The 22919-nt window shown below is 41.2% G+C and overlaps 1 protein-coding gene and 2 long non-coding RNA genes across 3 annotated transcripts; 1 reads left to right on the forward strand and 2 right to left on the reverse strand.

The window, feature by feature from the left end:
• Positions 1-9202: 9202 nt before the first annotated feature.
• On the forward strand, positions 9203-10035 carry LOC133731675 (uncharacterized). Its single transcript, XR_009856756.1, has 3 exons — positions 9203-9374; positions 9472-9653; positions 9895-10035. It is a non-coding gene; the product is annotated as an uncharacterized LOC133731675 (long non-coding RNA).
• A 2015-nt stretch (positions 10036-12050) lies between these two features.
• Positions 12051-14098, reverse strand: LOC133729381 (uncharacterized). The gene is made up of 5 exons (XR_009856354.1): positions 13991-14098; positions 13708-13742; positions 13095-13170; positions 12636-12723; positions 12051-12370 (listed from the first exon to the last, which is right to left on the reverse strand). It is a non-coding gene; the product is annotated as an uncharacterized LOC133729381 (long non-coding RNA).
• A 129-nt stretch (positions 14099-14227) lies between these two features.
• LOC133729063 (phosphoribosylformylglycinamidine cyclo-ligase, chloroplastic-like) lies at positions 14228-16322 on the reverse strand. The gene is made up of 5 exons (XM_062156539.1): positions 15762-16322; positions 15338-15408; positions 14729-14927; positions 14576-14635; positions 14228-14395 (listed from the first exon to the last, which is right to left on the reverse strand). The coding sequence occupies exons 1-5, from the start codon at positions 15762-15764 to the stop codon at positions 14228-14230; spliced, it is 501 nt and encodes a 166-aa protein (XP_062012523.1). The 5' UTR covers positions 15765-16322.
• Between the last annotated feature and the right edge of the window lie 6597 nt (positions 16323-22919).

The following is a 22919-nucleotide window of genomic DNA, read 5'->3' on the forward strand; positions in this document are numbered from 1 at the left end:
ATGGTCGAATATGGGTTTGAGTGTGGATGTGTTTTGTTCTTGTTTTGGCACTTTCTGGGATTTCTGGGTATGGGTGTTCTTGATGTTCTTGGATGAAAATTAACATAGGGATAGCTTAGATCTTGTGTGAACTGACTGGTTTGGATTTTAGGGTTTGTGATGGCTAGAGTCGTAAAGGTCTCGAGTAGTGAGGACTCCGGGTCTGACGTGTCGTTCAGCGTGGTGGATAGGATATTTATTGACTCGTTGCGTCCGTCTGCCCATGCAGGAACCTCACTGTCCGAACCGCTTGAGATCGAGCCGCTACAGACCATACCCTGGGAAGTGGCAATGGGTCATGCCGAACGTCCGGAGAGTGTCGGGCAGGGGAGGTTGCCGCCGTCCGCCATAGGCGTGAGGAGAGGTTAGCTAGCAATAGCGCCGCTAGCGGCTCCGCTGATGGGGGAGAGACCGGTGGGGAGGATATCGAGTCAGCATGGATCCTTCGTGATGGTACCGTTGTGGATGAGGCGGGCGGGCCGATTACTGTAGCCGCCGTGAACCGACTGAAGCGGGTGTTCCGCCTGCCTGGAGTGGTGAAGTTGCGCCCGCCGACCGCTGATGAGAAGGCTTCCATTCTGCCGGCGGGGTATACTGCTGTCCATGAGGCCATGTTCCGCCAGGGGGTGACGTTTCCCCTTCTACCCAATCTCCAGATTTTGGTTTGCGAGTTTGGCCTCTCCTTTGGGAAAATTTGCCCTAATATGTGGCGGTTGCTGATGGCGTTGAACTCGCTATGGCGCCTGTCCGGTTGCGAGGGTCCAACAGTGGCGGAGGTGCTACACTTCTACGAATTGGTATACGTGAAGCGTCAAGGTTGCAGTGGGCAGGTGAACTTGAGCCGCCGCCAGGGGGCACCCAAGTTAATCGAGAATCTGAAGGACTCCATGTCCCCTTGGTGGGGGACCTTCTGCATTGCGACCGCGGGATGGGAATATCAAGCGGGGTCGAATGATGGGGCGCCGACATTCAGGATTAAGTCGGAGTTCCAACCTATCCGAGGTTGTTGCTAGCTTCCGCTGACCGGAGTTGCTAGCCTTGCTTGTATAAGATGCTCCTATACCTTGTTCTCATCACTATTTTTTTTTTTTTTGTAGCGGGCTTGCGTTTCAACTTGACGCGCGAGGAAGAGTGCCTCTTGGCAAGGATTAGAGGCTGTTGGCAGAATCGCGACCTGCTAGATCTCCGCCTACTTACCGGGTGGGAGCTGTTGGTCGATCAACAGTTGACACGCGCCCTTGGTAAGCAACTTCCGCTGATCCGTGCCCTAGCTTAGTTTGTATCGGGCTAACCTTTTTTTTTTTTTTTTGTATAGATTCTCCGCCGAGTAACAAAGCGAGTCGCGACGCTTTTGCCAAAGCTATGGACCGCGCAGAGATGAATAATTTTTTGGAGACTATGTATGCTGCTGGATTGGCGGCTCAGCAGACGAAGGTCAATCTGCAGACACTGGCGGTGAGCCAGTCAGCCACTCCAGTGGTGCTGCCGATGCCGCACCACTCTTATCTTGGTTCCGACAGTTCGCCTGTGTTTCAGGCCGGCACTGGCGTCGACCGTGGGGCTGCGCTGGGCCTGTGCAGCCAAAAGAGAGAGTGCCCGCCAACCGGCGTGGGAACCAGAAGGAGAAGGTGGTGCCTTCAAAGGAAACAGTTACTATAGCGGGCTGGAACCGCAGATGAAATCGAGGCCTGTCGCCGCTGGTTCCACACGGGTGGTACTTCAAAGGAAGCGGCGGTAGAACGATGCTGATGAAGAGGATGATGCAGCCGATGCGGAGATCATTGGGGCCCGCCAACAAAAGAAGGCAAAGCAAGCCCCGCCGAAGGTGACTGTGACCGCCAACAAGAGGTGTAGACGATCGATCTGGACTCGTTTGCAGGCGATGACGGAGGCGGCGAAGGCCGGAGCCACCGCTAACCTGGAATTGCTAAACCAGAAGGGCGTTATTGACTGGGTCAAGGCGTCCCAATTCGCCGAGTCTTCGGGACAGCGGGAACCTGCGAGCAGTGTGGTTCCCACTCAAGCTGAGGGTGCCCGCTCAGGTAGCGGAGAGAGTGGTGAGCGTCCGGCGGACGACTCTCATCGGACTCCACCTCCTACTCAATATGAAATCTCCCATGCTGGTTTTCTGGCCGCCCACATGCGAGCGGATGGTACCATGGTGACACCAAGCCCTACCGCTCATGGGTCCGATCAGACGAGCCGCCTGACCGAGCAACAACCGCCGCTGGAGGGTGAGGATGTCGCTGCTGCTCCCAAGAATCCATGAGTGCTCCATAGCTTTGTAATGCCGCTGAGGCTTTTTTTTTTTTGTATTGTGACAATATTTTTTGGCAAGGAGTCTCGACCCTTAATATATGCAGTTGGAGTTTGCTTTCGAAATTTGGCAAGTGTGGGCTTCTTTGTGATGATTGTTGCTTGAATGTTGCTATACCGCCAGAGCTTTGACTTGTGCTTTTGTTAATCAATGAAACATTAAAGGAATTAAAATTGTTCCAAGTACACGATGTAGCGGACGTAGTCCGCCGAATATTGTTGGCGGTGCCAGTTAATTCTTGTGCTTGGACTTGGTGATAATGGTTTGAATAATTCCTCGTTTCATTGATAGCTGACAGATCAGTGTTTACAAAAGCGGGGTTGTACCCGTTGGGTAGCTTCCCTTAGCTAAACATAGAAAAAAAATTTAGCTAAGTCAAGATGCTCTTGGGTAGCGGCATGACTATTTGTAATAATACCGAAGGTGATCAGTATTCCAAGGGTGGGTCGTTGTGACGTCATCCTTTTCCATTAAGTAGAAGGTGTCGGGGCTAACGACTTCCACAATTTTGTATGGTCCCTCCCAAGTTGGGCGGAGTGCCGTTGGCGGTGGAATGACTTCCTTCATTACCCAGTCCCCCAGTTGGAGGTTCTGGGCTTTGACTCTGGCATTGTAGAAACGTGATACCCGCTGCTTGTTTTGCAAGTTGTGCAAATGGGACTTATGTCGTTTCTCCTCTAGGAGGTCCTTGTCGAGGCTGATGCCCTCGTCGTTGGTCTCGGGGCAGTAGTACTCGACCCTAGCGGTAGGTTGGGTGACCTCAATGAGTAGGACGGCCTCAGTACCGTACATCATACAGAATGGTGTTTCACCAGTGACGGAATTTGGGGTAGTCCTGATGGCCCACAGAACCTCCGGGAGCTTTTCCGCCCATAAACCCTTGGCATCGTCGAGCTTCTTTTTCAGCAGCTTCTTGATTATCTTGTTTGCTGCTTCGACTTGGCCGTTGGTTTGGAGGTGAGCGACAAATGCAAAGCTCATCTTTATGCCCATGTTAGCTGTGAAATATATGAGTTCCTAGTTATTGAATTGTGTGTCATTGTCTGTGATAATGGTGTGGGGGACGCCGTAGCGGCAATATATGTTCTTCCAGAGGAAATGAGTTACCTTGGCGGTAGTTATTGTCGTCAGTGGTTCTGCCTCGATCCACTTGTTGTTGTAGTCTATGGCGACAATGATGTACTTGAATTGACCCCTGGCGGTTGGAAATTTGCTGAGCAAGTCTAGGCCCCACATAGAGTGGATCCATAGACCAATGATGATTGATAAAGGTTCCGCCGGTGCATAGGGGAGGTCAGCGTACTGTTGTCATTTGTGGCAAGACCTGGAAACCTTCTTGGCGACGTTGCCGAGCGTGGGCCAGAAGTAGCCTTGTCGTATTGTGCGGTTGGCCATAGATCTGGTGCCGGAGTGGTTTCCGCATTCTCCTGCATGTATCATTTTCAGAACAGCCCTTCCTTCCTCAGGGGTGAGACACCGGAGGTTAGGATGGGTGAATCCCTGGCGGTACAGCTTGCCATTCTGGATGTTGTAGCGGGTTGCTCTCCGCTTGAGCTGCCTTGCCTTGACCCTGTCGGTGGGCAGTGTTCCATTGCGCTTGTATTCGATGATTTCATCCATCCAGCTGGGATTGACCTCAATGCTGAAAATTTCCGCCAGGGTTTTGGTGATGTGTGGCTTGTCAAGACACTTCACCCTTGTGTCGGATGGACTTTGGTGAGGTTGGGCGGTTGCTAGTCTTGCCAGTGAATCAGTCTTGGCGTTCTTTTCCCTAGGGGTCTGTGTGATGGTGTGAAATTTGAATTTTTTGAGAAGCGTCTTGACGTACCCCAAGTATGCCGCTAACTGCTGGTGTTTGGCCTGGAAGCTGTCGTTGACCTGGTTAACGACTAGTTGGGAGTCGCTGAATATGTTGACGCTGTCAGCCCCTGAGTCGATGGTGAGGAGTAAGCCTGCAATGAGCGCTTCATACTCCGCCATGTTGTTTGAGGTTGTGAAATTGAACTTTAACGCGTATTCCACGTTTAGTCCCCCTGGTCCTGTTAAGATGACTCCGGCGCCGCAGGCTTTGGCGCAAGCGGAGCCATCCACATGGAGGTTCCAGTCTGACCGTTGTGGGGCTAGTTCTTCAGCGGTCACCATTTCTGTGCTGGCCTCTGCCCTTGGGTTGGGTTCATCCTGATGCTCGGTGACCTCAGCAATGAAATCTGCCACCGCCTGACCGCCACCTTTCATGGCGGTCATTGGCTTGTAGTCGATATCGAACTCGCTGATCTCGATGGCCCACTTGCTAAGGCGCCCGGAGTGTTCAGGGTTCTACATTACCTGCCTCAGCGGTTGATTTGTTAAGACATGAATTGTGTGGGCCTGAAAGTACTAGCGGAGGCGTCTAGCGGCAACAATGAGTGCAAGGGCTAGCTGCTCCAGGGGGTATATCTTGTCTCTGCCCCGTTCATGCCTCTGCCAGCGTAGAACATTGGGAGCTCTTCCTGGCCCTCCCGCCGAACAATGGCGCAGCTTACCGCTAACAGGGATACCGCAAGGTAAATGTATAATACCTCGCCTTGTACAGGAATGGAGATAAGTGGGACTGCCGCTAGGTATTCTTTCAAGCCCTGGAATGCCGCCTCACAGTTTGGGGTCCATTCAACCTCTTTTTTGTGGGTCCTCTCAGAACTTTGAAAAATGGGAGGCATTTGTCAGTTAGTCTGGAGATGAACCGAGAGAGGGCGGTTAGCTTTCCCTGTAGGCTCTGAATGTGCACCTTGTATTCCGGGGTTGTCATGTTGAGGATGGCTTGCACCTTGTCAGGGTTGGCCTCGACGCCTCGCTCGCTGACGATGTAGCCCAGAAATTTGCTGGCGGTGACGCCCAAGAAGCATTTTTCTGGGTTGAGGCGCATTCCATAGGCCAAGAGAATGGCGAATATGATGCGGAGGTTCGCCACGTGTCCGTTTGCCTTGATGCTCTTGACCAACATGTCATCCACGTAGACCTCAATAATTTTGCCAAGGTGCTCCGCGAACATGGCGTTCATCAACCGCTGGTATATTGCCCCAACGTTCTTCAAACCAAAAGGCATGACATTGTAGCAGTATAGGCCCTTGTCAGTTGTGAAGGTGGTGCACTCTTGGTCGCCGGGGTGCATCTTGATCTGATTATAGCCGGAGAAGGCGTCCATCATGCTGAGCAGCTCGTGTCCAGCGGTTGCATCGACCAGTTGATCAATGCGGGGTAGTGGGAAGCTATCCTTAGGACATGCCTTGTTAAGGCACTTGAAGTCGACACACATCCGCCACTTGCTGCTAGGTTTCTTGACCATGACCAAGTTGGAAATCCACTGAGGATAATTGATTTGGCGGATGAATCCAATGCCTTGGAGCTTGGCGACTTCCTCCCCTATTGCACGATATCTCTCCTCGTCAAAGGCCCTTCGCCGCTGCTTGACCGGATAGAAAGATGGCTTTTTGCTCAGCTTGTGCGTGATGATTTCAGGGGAGATGCCTGACATATCAGCGTAGGACCATGCAAAGACAGCGGCGTTGTCACGTAGAAACTGAGTGAGCTCTGCCGCTACCTCTAGGGCTAGCTGAGTGCCTATGCGGACTGTCCGCTCAGGATAGTCGTCAGAGATGCTGATAACCTTTAATAATGTTTCGGGGTTGACATGCTCCTTCTTTACATATTTTGCCCCGTCATCCCTAGGATCCTCAAAGATATTTGGTGCTAGTGCATAGTTTCCTACCGTTAGGATCTCATGGCGGCGTGTCGACCACGACACAGTTGTTGAATAACACTCTCGTGCCAATTGCTGACTTCATTTCACACAGCCTGTCCCATTGGGCGTAGGGAACTTCATGAGAAGCATGTACCCTGCTATGATGCACTTTAGTTTGTTGAGCGTTGGTCGACCAATGATGGTATTGTATGAGCTGAAGCAATCGACGACAATGAACTCTGTATGTATTTCCGCTGTGCATGGGCTCGCGCCTATGACCAGGCGTATGTAGTTAGAACCGAGCGGTTGCGTGACGTCACCGGAGCAGCTGAGCAGTGGCTCATGATCCTGGAGTAGCTTTCTATTCCGCTGCAGTTGGTTGTAGCAGCCATTGAAGATGACATTGACAGCGGAACCGCTGTCGACAATGACCCTTCCTACGGACCATTTGTCGAGCATAGCGTCAATCAAGAATAGATCGTCGTGGGTAGACGCACTCCGCGCTCTTCTTCCTCCGAGAAGGTGATGGGCTCCCAACCAGATCGTGGGAGCTTAGCGGATCTCTCATAGCGGATGTTGCAAACTTCCTTGGGGTGGTTAGCGCGTGCATAGCGCTTTTTTGCCCTATGAGACATGTTGGTGATAGGAGCGCCACTGTCATTGGTGTTGATGTGACGCATGGGCTCGATTTTGTCAACCACAGGTGGCCGCTGACGCACCTTGAACTGTTCCAACTTACCGTCACGATACAAAGTCTCAATTGTCGTTTTGAGAGCGTTGTAGTTGTTAGTGTTGTGACCGTTGTCCTCGTGGTACTTGCACCACTTGCTAGTGTTTCTTGGTTTTCCCACTCTTGGGTATTTTCTTGGGGGTGGCGGTGGGATCTGGTCTTTGCACTAGTCGTATATCTCTTCATACGAGGCCGTGAGGACTGTGAATACTGCGTACCGCTGGGAGGACTCCGTCGGTTTGTTAGAGTTATCCCCCTGGGATGAGCGGTTGCCCTTGTGGTAATGCTGGTCCTTCTGCCGCTTGTTCTGGTAGTTGCCCTGTTGCCACTCTCTCTTCTTATCAGTTGGCGGCGTAGCAGGGGCTTTGTTGGCGGTCTCCTGGTGGCTGGAGGAAGGTTGAGTGGCCTTTACTGGTGTTGGCGGAGGAGGTGGGGTCTCTCCATATGTCATGAATTCTGCCTGTGAATGGTTGAGTGGCCTTTACGTACCCAAGAAAAGTTGTTTTTTACCACGCGCAATTTACGGCGCACATTGATGCACGCCGTAAAAGATATGTTTTTACGGCGTACATTTGCCGCGTGCCATAAATGTAATATGTATTTAGTTTTTTACGGCGCACATTTGATGCATGCCGTAAATATTACAATACATTTACGGCGCACTTTTATTGCACGCCGTAAAAGTGATGTGTATTTAGTTTTTTACGGCACACATTTTATGCATGCCGTTAATATTACAACACATTTACGGCGCATGCACTTTTATTGCACGCCATAAAAGTAATGGTTTAGTTTTTTACGGTGCATATTAATGCATGCCTTAAATGATAACATTCTCAATATCTATTTAATTTTTACAACGCCCGCTCTTTGTTTTTTGGCAAAATCTTGAATTTCCCACCCTAATTTTTACATTACCCGCTCCGCCTCCGTTCTCTCAAGCCCCAAATCTTTCTCAAACCCTAAACTCCCCAAACCCCTCCAAAAGTTGGACACTTTCTCCAAACCCACCTCCACCTCTGTCCCCAGCTCCCCCCCTCCCCCCAGAGCACCAAGGCCGGAACGACCCCCGTCGGATCTTGTCATCGTGTAACATCTCCCCAATTGATTCCAGCTCGATCCAACAACTGGGTCCCGCCCCATCTCCTCATCCGCCTCCCACCGTCGTCGTCATTCATTCCGCCGCTGCCCAGATTAGATCCGAGAGCTTCCGGGCCCCAGCCCAGGTGAGACCCAAGAGTATGTCGAGCTCCGAGAGCAATGTGTTCGATGTGAGGTTGAATTTGAGAGGGAAAAAGGGTGGGGGTTTTAGAGAAGTCATTGAGCTCATGTTTGAGGATGATGACATCACCAAGCGCCTCTTCAGGATTGGAATGTATAGAGTTATTGATGTGCTTGAGGTCAGTGCTCATTTCCCTTTTTTTTTTAGTTTGAATTTGATAGTTTCTATGTGTAGTTTCGGGTTTTTTTTCTTTTTCGGATTCATTGTTATCTCAGTTTCAGAAGTATGCAGTTTGCTGTAGTATGACTTTTTATTTTTCCAGCTTTTGGATGGAATCAAGGTTAATGTAAGGAAGTTGGGAATGAAAGGAAAATGTGAAAATTGGATGATACGAATTCCCCTGTAATGAATTGAAATACCTGTATGCTAACATGTAGTGCATCATGTATTCTACTTTGCATGTCTTGATTGAGAATACCTGTATGCTTTGTCCTTTCATGTGCCTCTCATCATAAAGATAGTTCAGATCCATCCCGAAAAGGAAATCATCATCGAGTTCATTGAGAACAGCGACTATAAGTGAGTTTAGCTACCTAATTAATTGATTAACTATTTTCATTTGTGTTTGTAATTGCTTATATGGTTGCCAATTGGTTGGGTAAAAATATAGCTAAGGAAAAGGATACGAAATTTGGCTATATGTGGTCTTTGCTGAATCCTTGGTTGACATATGCATGCTGCAATGCAATATTGTTCATATAACAAACTTCCTTCATATTCAGTTATAGCCTTATAAGAATAGATAAAGTTCAATTCTTCAATTTGAAGTTTATGTTCGTAATCTGAAATGTTGGGATTAGAAGTTTAAGATAGCTAGATAGTTTGATTTTCAAGCTCTTTCGGATCATATTGTTTTTAGATAACATTTTGTTGAATTTAAGAGCAGAATGTTAGTTCTTTTGTTCAATGGACTTAGGAGTTAGATCTTGTGAATATACTTCATATCACTAGAACAATGGTACATGAACTTTGGTTGTATTTGGATCCTTAGGCAAGCTTAGGCACTGATACTAGAACAATGGTACTCAGGAAAGCTTCCTTCAGATCCTTAGGCAAGCTCAGGCTATAATACAAGAACAATGGTACATAACCTACTCATAATGGTCTGATCAATTTTAGTTCCAGTTTATGAATTTTTTTAGTTCATACTATTGCTGTAGTAACATTTTTCATATGCTTAAAGCATAGGATCTATCCACTATCATTATATTGATCAGGACAAAGCTGCAATTTGGTCACTGTAAAGAATAAAACAATGGTTCTCCAGCTTCACATGGACAAAGCTAAGGTAAATCTCAATTCTTATGATGCAAGGGTTCTGCTTGTTGACTTTGAATTTGGTACTGGAAATTCATAATGGAGTTGATAATGTTGGAATCATACAGGATTTGTTGAACCAAATTGTGGAATCTGCAATTATGATAATCAAAGATTGGGAGTGGGTTGTTATTGAAAACCATGGCAGGACTTTAGATTCAGCTGTGGCTAGAAGTTTCACAAAAACTCTAATCTGCAGGATGGTGTTTGGGAGTGATTGAAATACTTATGAACAATGTCTCTACACAAGGTCAGTATAAGTATGAAGACTTCTTCCTCTTTTTATAGCTTTATACTTTGTGAAACTATGGCTTCTCCTTGAACATTTCTAATGAGGTTGTGGATCTTATTTACCTCTCTGTGCTTCTACTTTATTTTCTAGTTGTTGGCTTGAGCACAACCAGTTCGGCTTATATATCATGTGCAATTAAACAAGTACTATCATGATTGAAGTACTATCTGAATTCTAATTCATAGCAGCTTCTGTGCAGGTTGATTGGTTGAAGGTTGTGTTTTGTGGGTGCTAGAAGAGAAAAGAAAAGATATACAAGTTACTTGCTTACTAGAATTTAGGGATAGGGGTTTAATTTGATGTAATAAGTTCTACTAATATATATAAATCTAATTGTTATTTTGTTAATGAAATTAATTATATATAATGATAATTTAATGAAGTGTTTCTGTTACATTTAGTTTGCCATATGGATGAGTGGTGATATTAATGTGAAACTGATATAAATCTTAAATTTATTAATTTTGTTTTTGTTTAAAAAAACCTCAATTATGGAGTGCAAGGAACGCCTTAAATGGGAACTCAATCACTCTTTTATGGCGCGCGTTGTACGCCTTAGTAGAAAGTCTTTTACGGCGTGCAATGTGTGTTGTAAATGACGGGAACGACAGTTGTGATATCACTTCGATGGCGTGCTTCGATGCACAATTACGGCCCTCTTATGCACGCCGTTAAAGATGGTTGTCTATTACGGCTCGGGCATTTACAGCCTGTTTTTGTGTGCAGTAAATACCCTTTTACGGCACACATTGTGGGCCGTAAAAGACTATTTTTTGTGTAGTGGCAATTCCGGCAATGATGAGTTTGGAGGCGAGGTTTTGGTCGAAGAGGAAGGCCTAGTGCTTGGCCTGGTTAATAACCCATTGCTGCCTCTCTAAGATCTACAACCACTACTTCTCAATCGTCGACATTTTCACCCTTAAGGGATCCCCTTAAGCTAACCCCTTTGCCACGAAGGCGAACCACTCAATAAATCCTTCAATAGAACAGGAGGGGGCCGAAGACCCCTAATTCCTGCTTCGCCATTTTTTTACACCGCCCCCTATTTCAGTCCCAACCCTAAATTCTGAAATGTTGTCGTTATGGGTACTATCTTCAAATTCATGATGACAAAGGTGAAAGGTGAAGTCAGACGAGAAGTGGGAGAGAAGTCTAGGGTTTGGAATTAAAAAGTCAGATAAATCTGGGATATGTTTTGGTTTTGGTTCCTAAGAGTCGGGCTGATTTAATCTAGGCACAACGAGTGTCGCCAGATATGGACCTCCGTTTCTCATATTTGAGATTAAAGGTGTCGCCAGATCCGGCGTCGAAGTGTAGAAGAGAGAGATGGGTAGTCAAACATTGAAGAGAGAATGGTTTTCTGGTTTTCTGTCAAAGTGTCGAAGAGAGGAATGGGTTGGTGAAGAAAATAATGAGCTCGTTCAATACTTTTTCTAATTTGAAAAACTCTCACTCAACAGTAAAAAATAAATTTGTCATAATTATGAATTTATTTTATGGCAAAATAGCCAAATTACCCCCTGACTTTTCCCATGGCAGCCGATTTACCCCCTGACATTTCAATTTTGATTATCTACACCCTCACTTTTCTAATTTTGCCAATTTACACCCTATCGTTATTTTTTGGACTTTCCATCCAATTTTCCGTTAACTTGGTTAGCACGTGAGGGGATTTTTCGTCTTTTCAACTATCATAAAAAATAAATTAAAAAATTAAAAAAAAACCAACACATCGTTAAAGAAAAAAAAAATACAAAACTGTTCTTCGTTAAAAGAAGGGAAAAAAAAATTGCCCTTTGTCGCTTCTTCCTTGTCCATCTCTTCTTCTTCTTCTTCACTAACTTCACTACAAAAAAAAATTCATTTGGCCACGGCTTTGTGCCGTCGCGGAAAGTCTGTTTGCCGTCGCAAAAGACCAATGGCGATGGCTAGGCGACAGCAATTACGCCGTTGTCGTTGGTGGCGTCGCCATTGCTCATGGCTACGGAAAAATGCCATCGCGACCGTATTTAGCGACGGCAACGAGCGTAGCAATGATTTGGTCGCTTATTTGGCGACTGAATGTAGCGACTGAAAACGCCGTCGCAAGTAACCTATTTGCTACGGCAGATGCCATCCCTTGCAATAAACTATGTTTTTTTTTTTTTAATGAAATTTTCCCTCCACATTTTATTAAAAATAACCGGGAAATTGATTTTCCCTCCATAATTGCGACGGCGTCATTGCCGTCGCCACCCCAAGTATTGTCCATATGAAACTTTAGCGACAACCAATTGGCCACCTTTCTGCCATTTTACACACAATCAAAAGATATAGTAAAACAATATAAAGCACCAAAATAATCCTTTCATTCATAGCTATCTCACAAATGATAAGTGCCAAGTTATATTTCATTACCAAGTACAAATTGAAATTAACCAAACAAACCAGAGTCTTTCATAATTATAAGAATCTACTAAGAATCTACCATACTAGATAACTGAAACTCTGGAAGAAACATTCCCAAACTTAATATTGTTCAAAAGCAGACTTGACCACAATACTATTTATCATTAACTAGAGGGCTTGGTGAGTACTGGAGCGTGCTCAATTTCTTGATCACTAGTTGAATCTGGATGAACTCCTTCTCCTATGGACTCCCTTCTAATTTCAAGGCCACTGGATGCATCTTGAACCTATCACATAATGATACGGTATGTATATTAGATTAACATCTAATTAATCCAATGTGCACAGGTATATGCAAATTCATAAAACACATGAACAATAAGGGAGCCTCATTACTTTGGAGAAGACATTGAGTAATAAAAAAAAATAAGAATTATAGAATTCCTGTCATATATTTTATATCAACAGAGAAAGATCAAGGGCATAACTTTCCACTACATTTACAACCAAATATTGTCATTGACAACAAAATAACGAAAAGAGGAGCCTTACCTAGAATCAAAACACAGAAGATAGAGCTTATGGTAAGAGGAAGACAAATGGCACAGATCGAACACAAAGAGATTATAATGCAAAGAACCTGTAACCAAAAACAATCAAAAATAATTTAGGCAAAGTCATATGTATGGAAAAAACAAATTGGTTAAGTCTCTTCATCAAAATAAAAAACACCAAGATCTGATGAAGAGTCATAACTAAGGTTTTTCTTTTAACATAGCGGAATAATGTCCAGACAAGAAAAAAGATATGTTTTCGAACTTGGAATATACATAAGTAGACAATCTTTAGATTGAACACTTAATTAACTAGCTAGTTTGACAATCTGACAGGTAAGATATCTAACATAAGAGATTACATAAGTACAATTGAGAAATATAAAAGGCATCGTACATACAGCAGTTGTACTATAAGCCAGATAAACACAGTTCAAATATAGTGACGTGAACTGACCTAAATGACAAAGAAGACGAAAGCTCAACTGGGGCATATATTCTACCTTGATCAAGAGGCATTAGAGACCAAAAAGCTGGAGACCAGTAACAATAATACATCAGTTGCATGAAAAAGAAATCCAAGAAAAGGCAAAACTTTTAAAGAGCTTATCTCAGTCATCCTTATTCTTAAGGCAAGGTTTATTGGTAGTAAGAATTAAATAAATAAAAAAAATTATGATGGCCTACATCATCTTTTTCGCAGCAGTAGAGTAAGCTACCTAGATATCAGAGTCTTAAAAGACAGAGAAAAAAAAATACATGCAGTTTTCTTCAGAAACTTCTTTCCAGAAATAATTTTTGCCTTGCAAATGTAGAAGCAACTACAAAGCTATAGGTACAACAATAATTAAGCCATGCCTATTAATCTAAAAGGAATTTGAGAAAAACGACCCAAACAAATTACCAGACCTTCCTGCATAATGAAATTAGTATAATTCAAATTACATTCAATTATCTATCATTTGGTTCTAATGCTTTGAGCACAATATGTCCCAAAAAAAGTTAATGGCAAAGAGGCCCATGTGATTGGTTTCTGGTAGCTCAGTTCCTATAAAAATATCATGGCTCACCTCTTCCATATGCTGAGACACATCATGAACTGCATCTGCATGACACAATCACATAGTCAGATGAATATAGGACTCTAAAGCAAGATAAAGTGAAGGGGAAACCATAAATATACATAAGATAACTTTAATTTCGAAGAATATGAAGACAATTCTCTAATCTTAAAAAGTTGGCTACGATTCTTAAATCTTCTAAGAGAAAACCTCCCTTTCAGCAGCTAGTTAAACACAAAACAAGAAAATGAGCACAAATGCAAAATACTATAAAGCAGGGTTTCATGTTGACCTGCTTAACATATATCGCTGTGGGGGCCATCAAAGCTTCACCCAAGGTAACAGAGTTACCCAGTAGTTGGTCTTTGAGAGACAACCCACTATGAGCTAGAACCCTATAAAGATGTACCAGTGCAATGTCATGAGTTAGAACCACAGGGCTGAACAAGAAAAAAAAACACAATTCAAGTTAATTGCATATGCGAAACAGGGAAGAGGTTTGTTTTTTCTTTCAACAACACCAACCTTCTTACAAGAGAAAACCATTGGAATGAACCCCACTAGATGGTAGGCCAATGAGGACATCTCCAGCCAAAATGTTTTTCCCATCAATCACTAATTCCTTCTTCACAATTCCAACCACAAAACCATTGAGGTCATACTCACCCTCTGCATAGAAACCCGGCATCTCAGCAGTCTGAAAATATATGCAATTCACTGAGTGCTACATATCAAAAATATGAATAACATTTGTCTACAGAACACACAAAGAAAACAAACAATATACAAACAAATTAACATAAGAATACATGCTTTAAAAATGGATTCCCCAGCCAACAAGACAAGTGAAATTGCAAAACTAAGTCATTTCGAATACCTCTCCACCTAAAAGAGCACAGTCAGATTGTTGGCAACCATCCACAATTCCCTTGATAACCTAAAACAAAGAAAGGGAATCTAATTAAGCTGCAGTTAGTTGGTAGTATGTCTTTACAGAATTTTAGAAACTGAGGTACGCAGTGACCTCTACCTTTTCAGCTAGATAAACATCAAGGCAGCTTGTAGCAAAGTAATCAAGGAAAAAATAATGGCTTGGCTCCAAAAATAATGATATATTAGATGCATGTTGTTCTTCAAGACCTCTGATATGATTGAGTACTTTTAAGTAATTCTGTGGATGTTTTAAGACTGCAACTTGACTCATCCTTCCTTCCCTTATATGGTGTGACCTACAAAGATCAAAAGGTATCTGAGTTTTCAATCTACCAAAAGCAGATATTAGGTGAATTAGCTTATGAGTCTATGTCAGTTCATAATAGAAATCTTTTGTCATGCATTACAATTTTCTTCCTTTCTTAGTGATCCTTACAACATGTCAATATCACCAAAGTGATGTTCTTTTCTGCTCACTTTGAAAGTATCAAATAAGCATTTCAATTGTACTAAGATGACATTATGTATTAATCTATGTATTTTTTTTTTTTGCCATTATAATGGAACTTGAATTCAGAATACTTTCCCATGTTTTGTTAAAGTGTACAAATACATATACAGAACTCAAATCAACTATTGTAGTTGTTCCAACTAAGGTCACTTAAACATTAAATAGAAATCGAGAATCTAAACAACAAAAACATACCATCTTGATTCACTCAAAAGTTGATTGACAAACCCCAATGGAAAAACAGTAAGAAATATTGCACAGAGCATCTGCAAAACAAAAAACTTGTCAATATAAAAAAATTAAGATCAATAATCAACAAACAATAGTAATCAAAATTTAAGAGATAAACTGAATCATAGCAAACGTGAAATTCAGCAACACCCAATAAATCGAAGTAAATAAACATGAGTAATCGGATATAGTATATGGTATTTGAAATAAGCAAAAGCTAGGAATTTCTTAAAACAACCTTAATAAGTTAGAAATTGTAACTAAAATATACTGGGTAAGAATTCACATCTGACTACCAATCCACAAGCCCTGCACCCAAATTAAGCCAAAATAGCAACAACAAAAAATCAATGAATTGGACTGTGAAGCAAAATAAGAATGAACTTACCATATAAATTTTATTATCTTGGCATTGATATGCAGAAAGAGAATGAAAAATATGAATGAGATGGAGTTTGAAGAATCGCGGATTTGGTCATGAGAAGAAAATTAGGGAAATCGAGAGTAGGAGAGGGGAGAGTGTAAGAAGTAAGAGCTCCCCATTGCAGACCCATTTGAAATTGAAAATGGATTTGAGTAGAAGGATGAGCAAAAGCAGTGCTAGCCTTCTTGGCAATAGCTAGCTTCTTCGTCGGCTACTCGATTGGGATTGATAAATTAGATAGCAATCAAACAATCTGGTGAAGGAGCCAATGGAACGACAGAACCAAAGAACCCAGGTAGAACAATCCTAAAACCCAGGCCAGATTCCTTCTATTTCCCCAAACCAACCCAGATCTTAAACAAGTTTCCACCCCTAACTCATAAGTTACAGATCTTGACCCCTTTGACATCACCGAGTTCGATCTGCAACTCCAATCAAACACTCTGCTTTTCTCCTTACTGAATACCAACCCATTGAATACAGTGGATTGAACGCGAAGGGAACTCAATGTTTCCAAACCCAAAAAACCTAAGAGGAAAGAAAATATATAAAATAAAAATATACTACGGCATCAATTACGGTAGCTAAAAGAAGTACATTTTGGCGACGGAAAGATATTGTTGTAGCAATTGAAGGCATATTTATGCAACGGCGACGCCATGCCGTGGCAAATAATTTTTTTCTTTGCGACGCCGTATTTACCGTAGCAAATTTTTTATCAATGGCGACGGCATTCTGACGCCAACGCTAACTGGTGAAGCTAAATGAATTCTTTTTTGTAGTGCTTTATTTCAAGGTTGGTTGTTAGCTTGCAACTGATCGCTTAACACATCAAATGATTGGATGATCACTGAAGGAGAAATTAACCATCTTTGATCATTTACGTTTCTGGATTTCTTTTTCTTTGAAGGTCAGACTGGATTAATATTTCAAACATTCATATGAGAATTTGATCTTCCATGTTTCCAATTGGAGGGATTTGTATTGTGTATAAAATTGAGGAGCCATCGAACAAACTAAAATATTTCTATGTATGGAATATGAAAATTAAAATTACAGCAAGCATGTGAAGGTCATCTTGATTGATACAAGTTGGGATTGTGTTATATTGATCTTGATAAAAGGAACATAGAGGAAGAGGTCATGCTGAGAAGAAGATAATTGAGAGATAGACAAAGAAGAAGAGGAGAGGATGAGGGAAAAAAAACAGTTGTGGGAGACGAATAGCAGTATTTATTTTTTATTTTTTAACAAAGTAATTTTGTATTTTTTTTTCTTGATTTATTAATATATGAGGGTAATATTGGAACATTAGAGGCAAAAAAATTTACAATTGGCCGGGGTGTACTAAGATTTTTGTTCGGTACAAATAGCAACACTCTTTTTTTTTTTTGGGTGACAATTGTAGAGACGAAAAGACCCCTCACGTGCTAACTAAGTTAACGGAGAAATTGGATGGAAAGTCTAAAATTTGACTGTAGGGTGTAAATTGGCAACATTTAGAAAAGTGAGGGTGTAAATAATCAAAATTGAAATGTCAGGGGGTAAATTGGCAGTCATGAGAAAAGTTAGGGGGTAATTTGACTAATTTGCCTTATTTTATTTTGAGTTTTCCAGCCTGCTATAAGGATGTTGAAAAATATAGCGTTTTGGTGAGAAATTTCGCGCTTTTGGTCTTTTTTGTTGAAGATTTTGAGCTTCGTTTGAATTCTTTCCTTGTAGGTCTTGGACTTGAAATAGAGTGAAGCAAAATGTGCCTATGCTGATAAATAAAGGAAGCTACAAACAAAATGAGAAAAGTATTGCAGCCACTCCTGTAATGAGGAATAGAACCCAAAAGCCTTCAAGTCGAAGAATACTTCCGCAAAATTTTTATGCCTTTAAAAATTAGCTCACTTCATTTTCGGATCTTGGATCCGCCATTGGTTAGCTATATTAAGACTTATCTATGTTAAAAACATTCTCCAACCTTTCTCTCATCAATTAGACAAACAAACAAGATCTTAAAAACATTTACAAATACAAATGTAAGGAAGGTTGAGCCCTGGGATTGAAAAATTAATAAGAAATGTTGAATTGTATGGCTACTTATTTACAAATAAATCTAATTATCCATTTAACGTACTGTTGTATACTTTCATTTCTATTGCAGCAAAAAGAGGCGTCATTTGGCTAGGATTAGAAGCTTTGAAGGTATAAAATCCTCTGACTTCTTAGTGAATTTAATGATACGTATATGACATCCTCTGTCCATGAGTAATATGGTTGTAGTGTTGTTTAATTAGAATATTTATAATTTAGTGATGATAAATATTGCTGGAAATTAAATATCCACAGTAATATGTAAATGGGATTGTTGGTTTCATTAATTTGAGTGTATGGTCACAAGCAATCCATTTATTTAGTTAATACATATGCCTAACATTGACGTAGATGACCAATCATTTGAATGTGGTTAGGAACTGTTTATACCCTACATTAGCATATCGGCATATGACATCATGGCCGTTTGATGAATGGAGAAATGAAGATAATTATTGGTAATTTTAATTATTATTAATGATAATTATCTTGATTTGGAGGATAAGTGTTTCATTAAGAGATTTTATCTCTATAAATTGCATGAAGAGTATTTGCAACGATTAAGGAGAGAAACTCATATATGCATTAATTAGTTGGTTAATTTAGATGAGGTTGTGAGTTAAACAAGTTGTTGGATTGTTATGATGATAAATGATTTATACATGAAGTGGGACTTTGAACCAGGGATAGAAATGAAGCCACGTACATGCAGCTTATGTTAATTGGCTTCCTTAATCATCTGGTGGTGTATCAGGAAAAGAAGTCGTAGCCTATTTGAATAAATGCAAAGAGTTTTTGAGTTCGAGAGAAAAACTTCACCTCAATTTGGTCGTCACGCAAGTTTACTTCTATATAAAGAAGCATCGACCGAAGACATCACACACACATCTCCAGTCAAAACTCCATCATGGGTTTCCTTTTATTTTTCTTAGCTCTAGATTAGTTTCATAGTCTCCTCAATTTCTTAGTTGTCAGCTCTACCAGTTCTTTCCTCATAACCTAGTATGATTTCAATTGTTTCTTTTGCTACTTTTTGGTAATAGTTTACAGTTTTATCTTCAAGCTGTTTATTTTTTGCTCCTTACTTTACCGCTTATTACTTTTGCAGTTATCTTTATTGTTCTTTACTTTTCAGCTCTTAGTCTAAAGTTTACTTCTTCGCTATTCTATTATCGTACTTTACGTTTTTGCACTAGGAGTAGTTTGAACGTAATTGTTTGGTTAGCGGTCACCATTCGCCTCATCCATTGAACAACCCGAAAGTCCTTGCTCCAAGACATTGAACCTTTAGCTGAGATTATTCTTTCATCGGCTTTCAATCGCTTGACGAAGTCAGAATCATGCGCACTACATCAATTGCACACCTGGCCTCTCGGCCGTGTGCTGGCACGCCCCGTAATTTACTCGTCAAGAAGGACGTTTGTTACTTAATCTCTCAGCTATATCAGCCGAGACGATTTTCAAAGGCAACATGTTTTAGCATGCCTATTGGGAAAATAAATATTTTTAGGCGTTGTTCTTAGGATGTAATTCAATCAATTACAAAATGATTTTTATGAACTGAATACAGCCGATTCAAATGTCGGCCAACGTGGTTACAATTGTCAAACTTTAGGTCCAGAGCAATTTAATATTGACCAAGGTTATTGTAATGACCTTGATTTTCGTATTTATTTGTTTTTTTTTTTTGAAATTAATAAAAGTCCAAGTTGGTACAAATTATCATCTCGGTGCCTTGTTCTTATGTTAATCGAGAACTAGAAATTATTTCAAACAATTATTCGATTGGAATACTTCGATTCTAGAATTGACTTTTTATTTGTTACAATTCTGTAAAAACTTCCTGCACAGAAATCATAGAGCGTATCGATACGAGTTAGTGGACATATGGAACGCGAAAATTGGAGTTTGTATGAAGAAGTTACAAAAAAACCGTAGGTTTCCAAATTTGGAAACCCTGGGCTCCATTTCTCTCTCCCAACGTTGACTCGACCCAGATCTTCTCCGTCCGGCCACCTTTGGCCGCACCACCAATTTCATTCTAACCGTCTCTCCCTTGTCCTTCATTCTGTGGTAGGTGCACAACGATTTCCCGCCGGGACGACGCAACAAGTCTGAAGCAACAGTGACGGCGCGATTTCAAAGCTGCCTTGATTCTTTCGTTTCCGGCCATCTCTGACTCCATTTCTTGTGGGATTTTCAAGAACCATGAGACGCTGATCATTTCTCCCTAAGCCTCTTGAACCAATTTGCAGCGAGGAAGGAGAATCGAACGCATTGGAATTTTAGGGTTTCACTGAATTCTTGACATTTCAAGGTAAATTCTAGCCAAATAGCTTAGATTCTGACTTTGTGCTAGTTGTGAAAGCTGTTGTACATGTTGAGATGAAAATTTTTCCATAGTCGCATAGGTTTCCTGACCGAATTTGGAGGTTGCCGGGGGCGCATGGAGCCAACGCGTAGCCACTGCCCGCGGAGCATCTGACCAGTTTTTAGGGTTCTGTTTTCATGGTTGTCATCTACTCGTCGATATGAGCATATTGATATCTTATAGGGTCATGTTGTGACCATTTGAAGCATGCTAGATTTAACGTAGTTTCGGTTTTATCGATTTGCGATCCGTGAGGATCCGACCTTTGGATCGTCTTATAATTTTGAGAAATTGATCCTAGAAGTGTTCCGAAGACCTTGGGAGTTTCGAAGGAAGTTTTGTCTCGATTGACGAAATCTCCGATTTTTTGTTCAAATGGTTTTTTGTTCAAATACTCGGTTTGAACCGTAACCGCTTTCGTTTTAATTGCATACTAAGTTGAGACCTTATTTTACCTAGGTGATTGACAGAGAGTGTTCTGTACTTTATCTCGGTTGTAAGAGAAGACGCAACGGGATTTAGAGGTGAGTAAATCTCACAAGGTTCATTTATGAACAGAGTTCCTTTATTGTTTCGGTTTAATCGCTAAATTGTAAAATTGTTTTCTGGAAATAATTTTTTTTTTAAAATCATATGAACTTGATTGACTACGGTTCATAGGTAAGTTAAAATGAGGTTTTAATTATAAAAATAATTTTCTCGAGTCTTGCGATTTGTGGACTATAGTTGGTATTAGTGACATTCCTGAGTAGATGACTACGTATATATATATATATATATTTACGTGGAATATATATATTGATGGTGTGGCATTATGATAAGAATAATAATTGTGATTTTATTCACGTTATTGTTTTGGAGCATTTACACTTTTCGGGAATACAATATATCATGTAATTGTTGATTTATATTGTGTTGAAAGAGTACTTGAGTTTTGGTGTAACATTTTGAGTCATGTGGGACTTTTTAAATGTTTTCGGTCTACGAATCGGGTGTCACAGTAGTGACAGAGGCAAATATATAGAATATCATGCCTTTGGCTGGGTGACGGGTTACGATTTAGTTAGAGCTCTAATCTGTCTGTCATTATATGTCATGGGGGTAACGCGTAGGTTACTTGCGATTCATGAGTACACGTTTTTAAAAGAGACTTTCGAGTGGTTTCTTTATTTTATTGTCCATGAAGGACTTGGGTTCTTACTAAATTGTGGGAGTTTTCGCTTGAGTTGAAAATGTGATTTCTTGGCTTTAGCGTGAGTTGTTTGATTTTCTCATTTATTTTTCCTTTTTCTCTTTTTTTTGTTTGATTTTAATTTAATCTCCTGAACTAAACTATATGCCGAGATTACTGTGATTTTAATGTAATCTCTTGAACTAAACTATATGCCGGGATTACTGTGATTTCTTTTGTTTGATTTTAATGTAATCTCCTGAAATAAACTATACGCAGGGATTACTATGGTTTTGGATTGTGTGCTTTTTGGTGATCTCCTGAACTAACTTTCTATGCAGGAATTACTGGTTGTATTTAGTTTAAATTGTGAGTACAATTGTGGTTGAGACTCGTAGTGAGTTGATGAAGACTTTATCATGTTATTGTGGTGATAAATGCTTTCTTTTAAGAGGAAAGAACAGTGATTTCTTGGATTTGTTGTTGAGATTTCAAATGATTTGGTTGTCACAGTACTGTGGTGATTTGTGTTTTCCTTAAAAAGAAAAGGATTTTGATGTTGAAATTAATCATTGTGTTGATTTGTTGTCCTTGACTTGGAAAGGTGTTTTGTGGTTATTTAGGCTTACTCCCACGAGCTTGCAAAAGCTTACCGGGTTTGTCGTTTCAACCCGGTGCATTATTTCATGGTGTAGGGATTATTGTGGAGGTCAGAGTAATAGTCGCCGAAACTGAGGTTTTGTTGTTGTCGTAGCTTGAACGTAGAAGTGAACTTTTGGTTTTAGTCTTCTGCTGTGTATGAGTGTGGTGAGTGTGTTTACTTATTGAATTGTTATTCAGTTTAATTTGTAAACTCTCTGTAATATAACATGTGACTCTAAAGAATGAGTCTGTATTGACGTTTGTGAGCTCGGTTTTTTTTGTTGCTTAGTTTAAATGAAAAAATTTCTAAGTGTTTTCTTGTGCTTGTTAAGTTATCGCGTTTCGGATTCGAATTTCATTATTCGAAAGTCAGGGCGTGACAATTACTACCAAACCTCCGGCCAAAATATGAATGGCCAATTAGGCCATGATAGTTGACAAGTCTATAATTCAAATATACATGCATATGAGTCAACTAACAATTCTATTGGCCAAAATTGTTACTCTCAATTGGCCGATAACATAAATTATTACGAGCGTATACCAATGGTTTCAGTCATGGTCAATATAACCAAGATACCAATATGGTAATGGTTTGTTTAACCATACATATGGTTACAATGGGCAATGCATGCATCAGTGGTAACCAATCTGATTATACTTTGGCATATATGGTTGGAATGGACAAAGTTATGGCTTCAACCAATTCAACTTTGGTCAAGTTAAACCACAAGCTTATAACGGAATCATTGACAACCAAGTTTCAAGATATCAAAATGCTTATGTTGGATTGAATGGTAAAATTGATAAGACCAAAGCGAGGATTGAGGCACCTCAAGACTTTAGAGAAGTTGTC

The sequence above is a fragment of the Rosa rugosa genome, chromosome 2, assembly GCF_958449725.1.
Source record: "Rosa rugosa chromosome 2, drRosRugo1.1, whole genome shotgun sequence".
NCBI lineage: Eukaryota > Viridiplantae > Streptophyta > Magnoliopsida > Rosales > Rosaceae > Rosa > Rosa rugosa.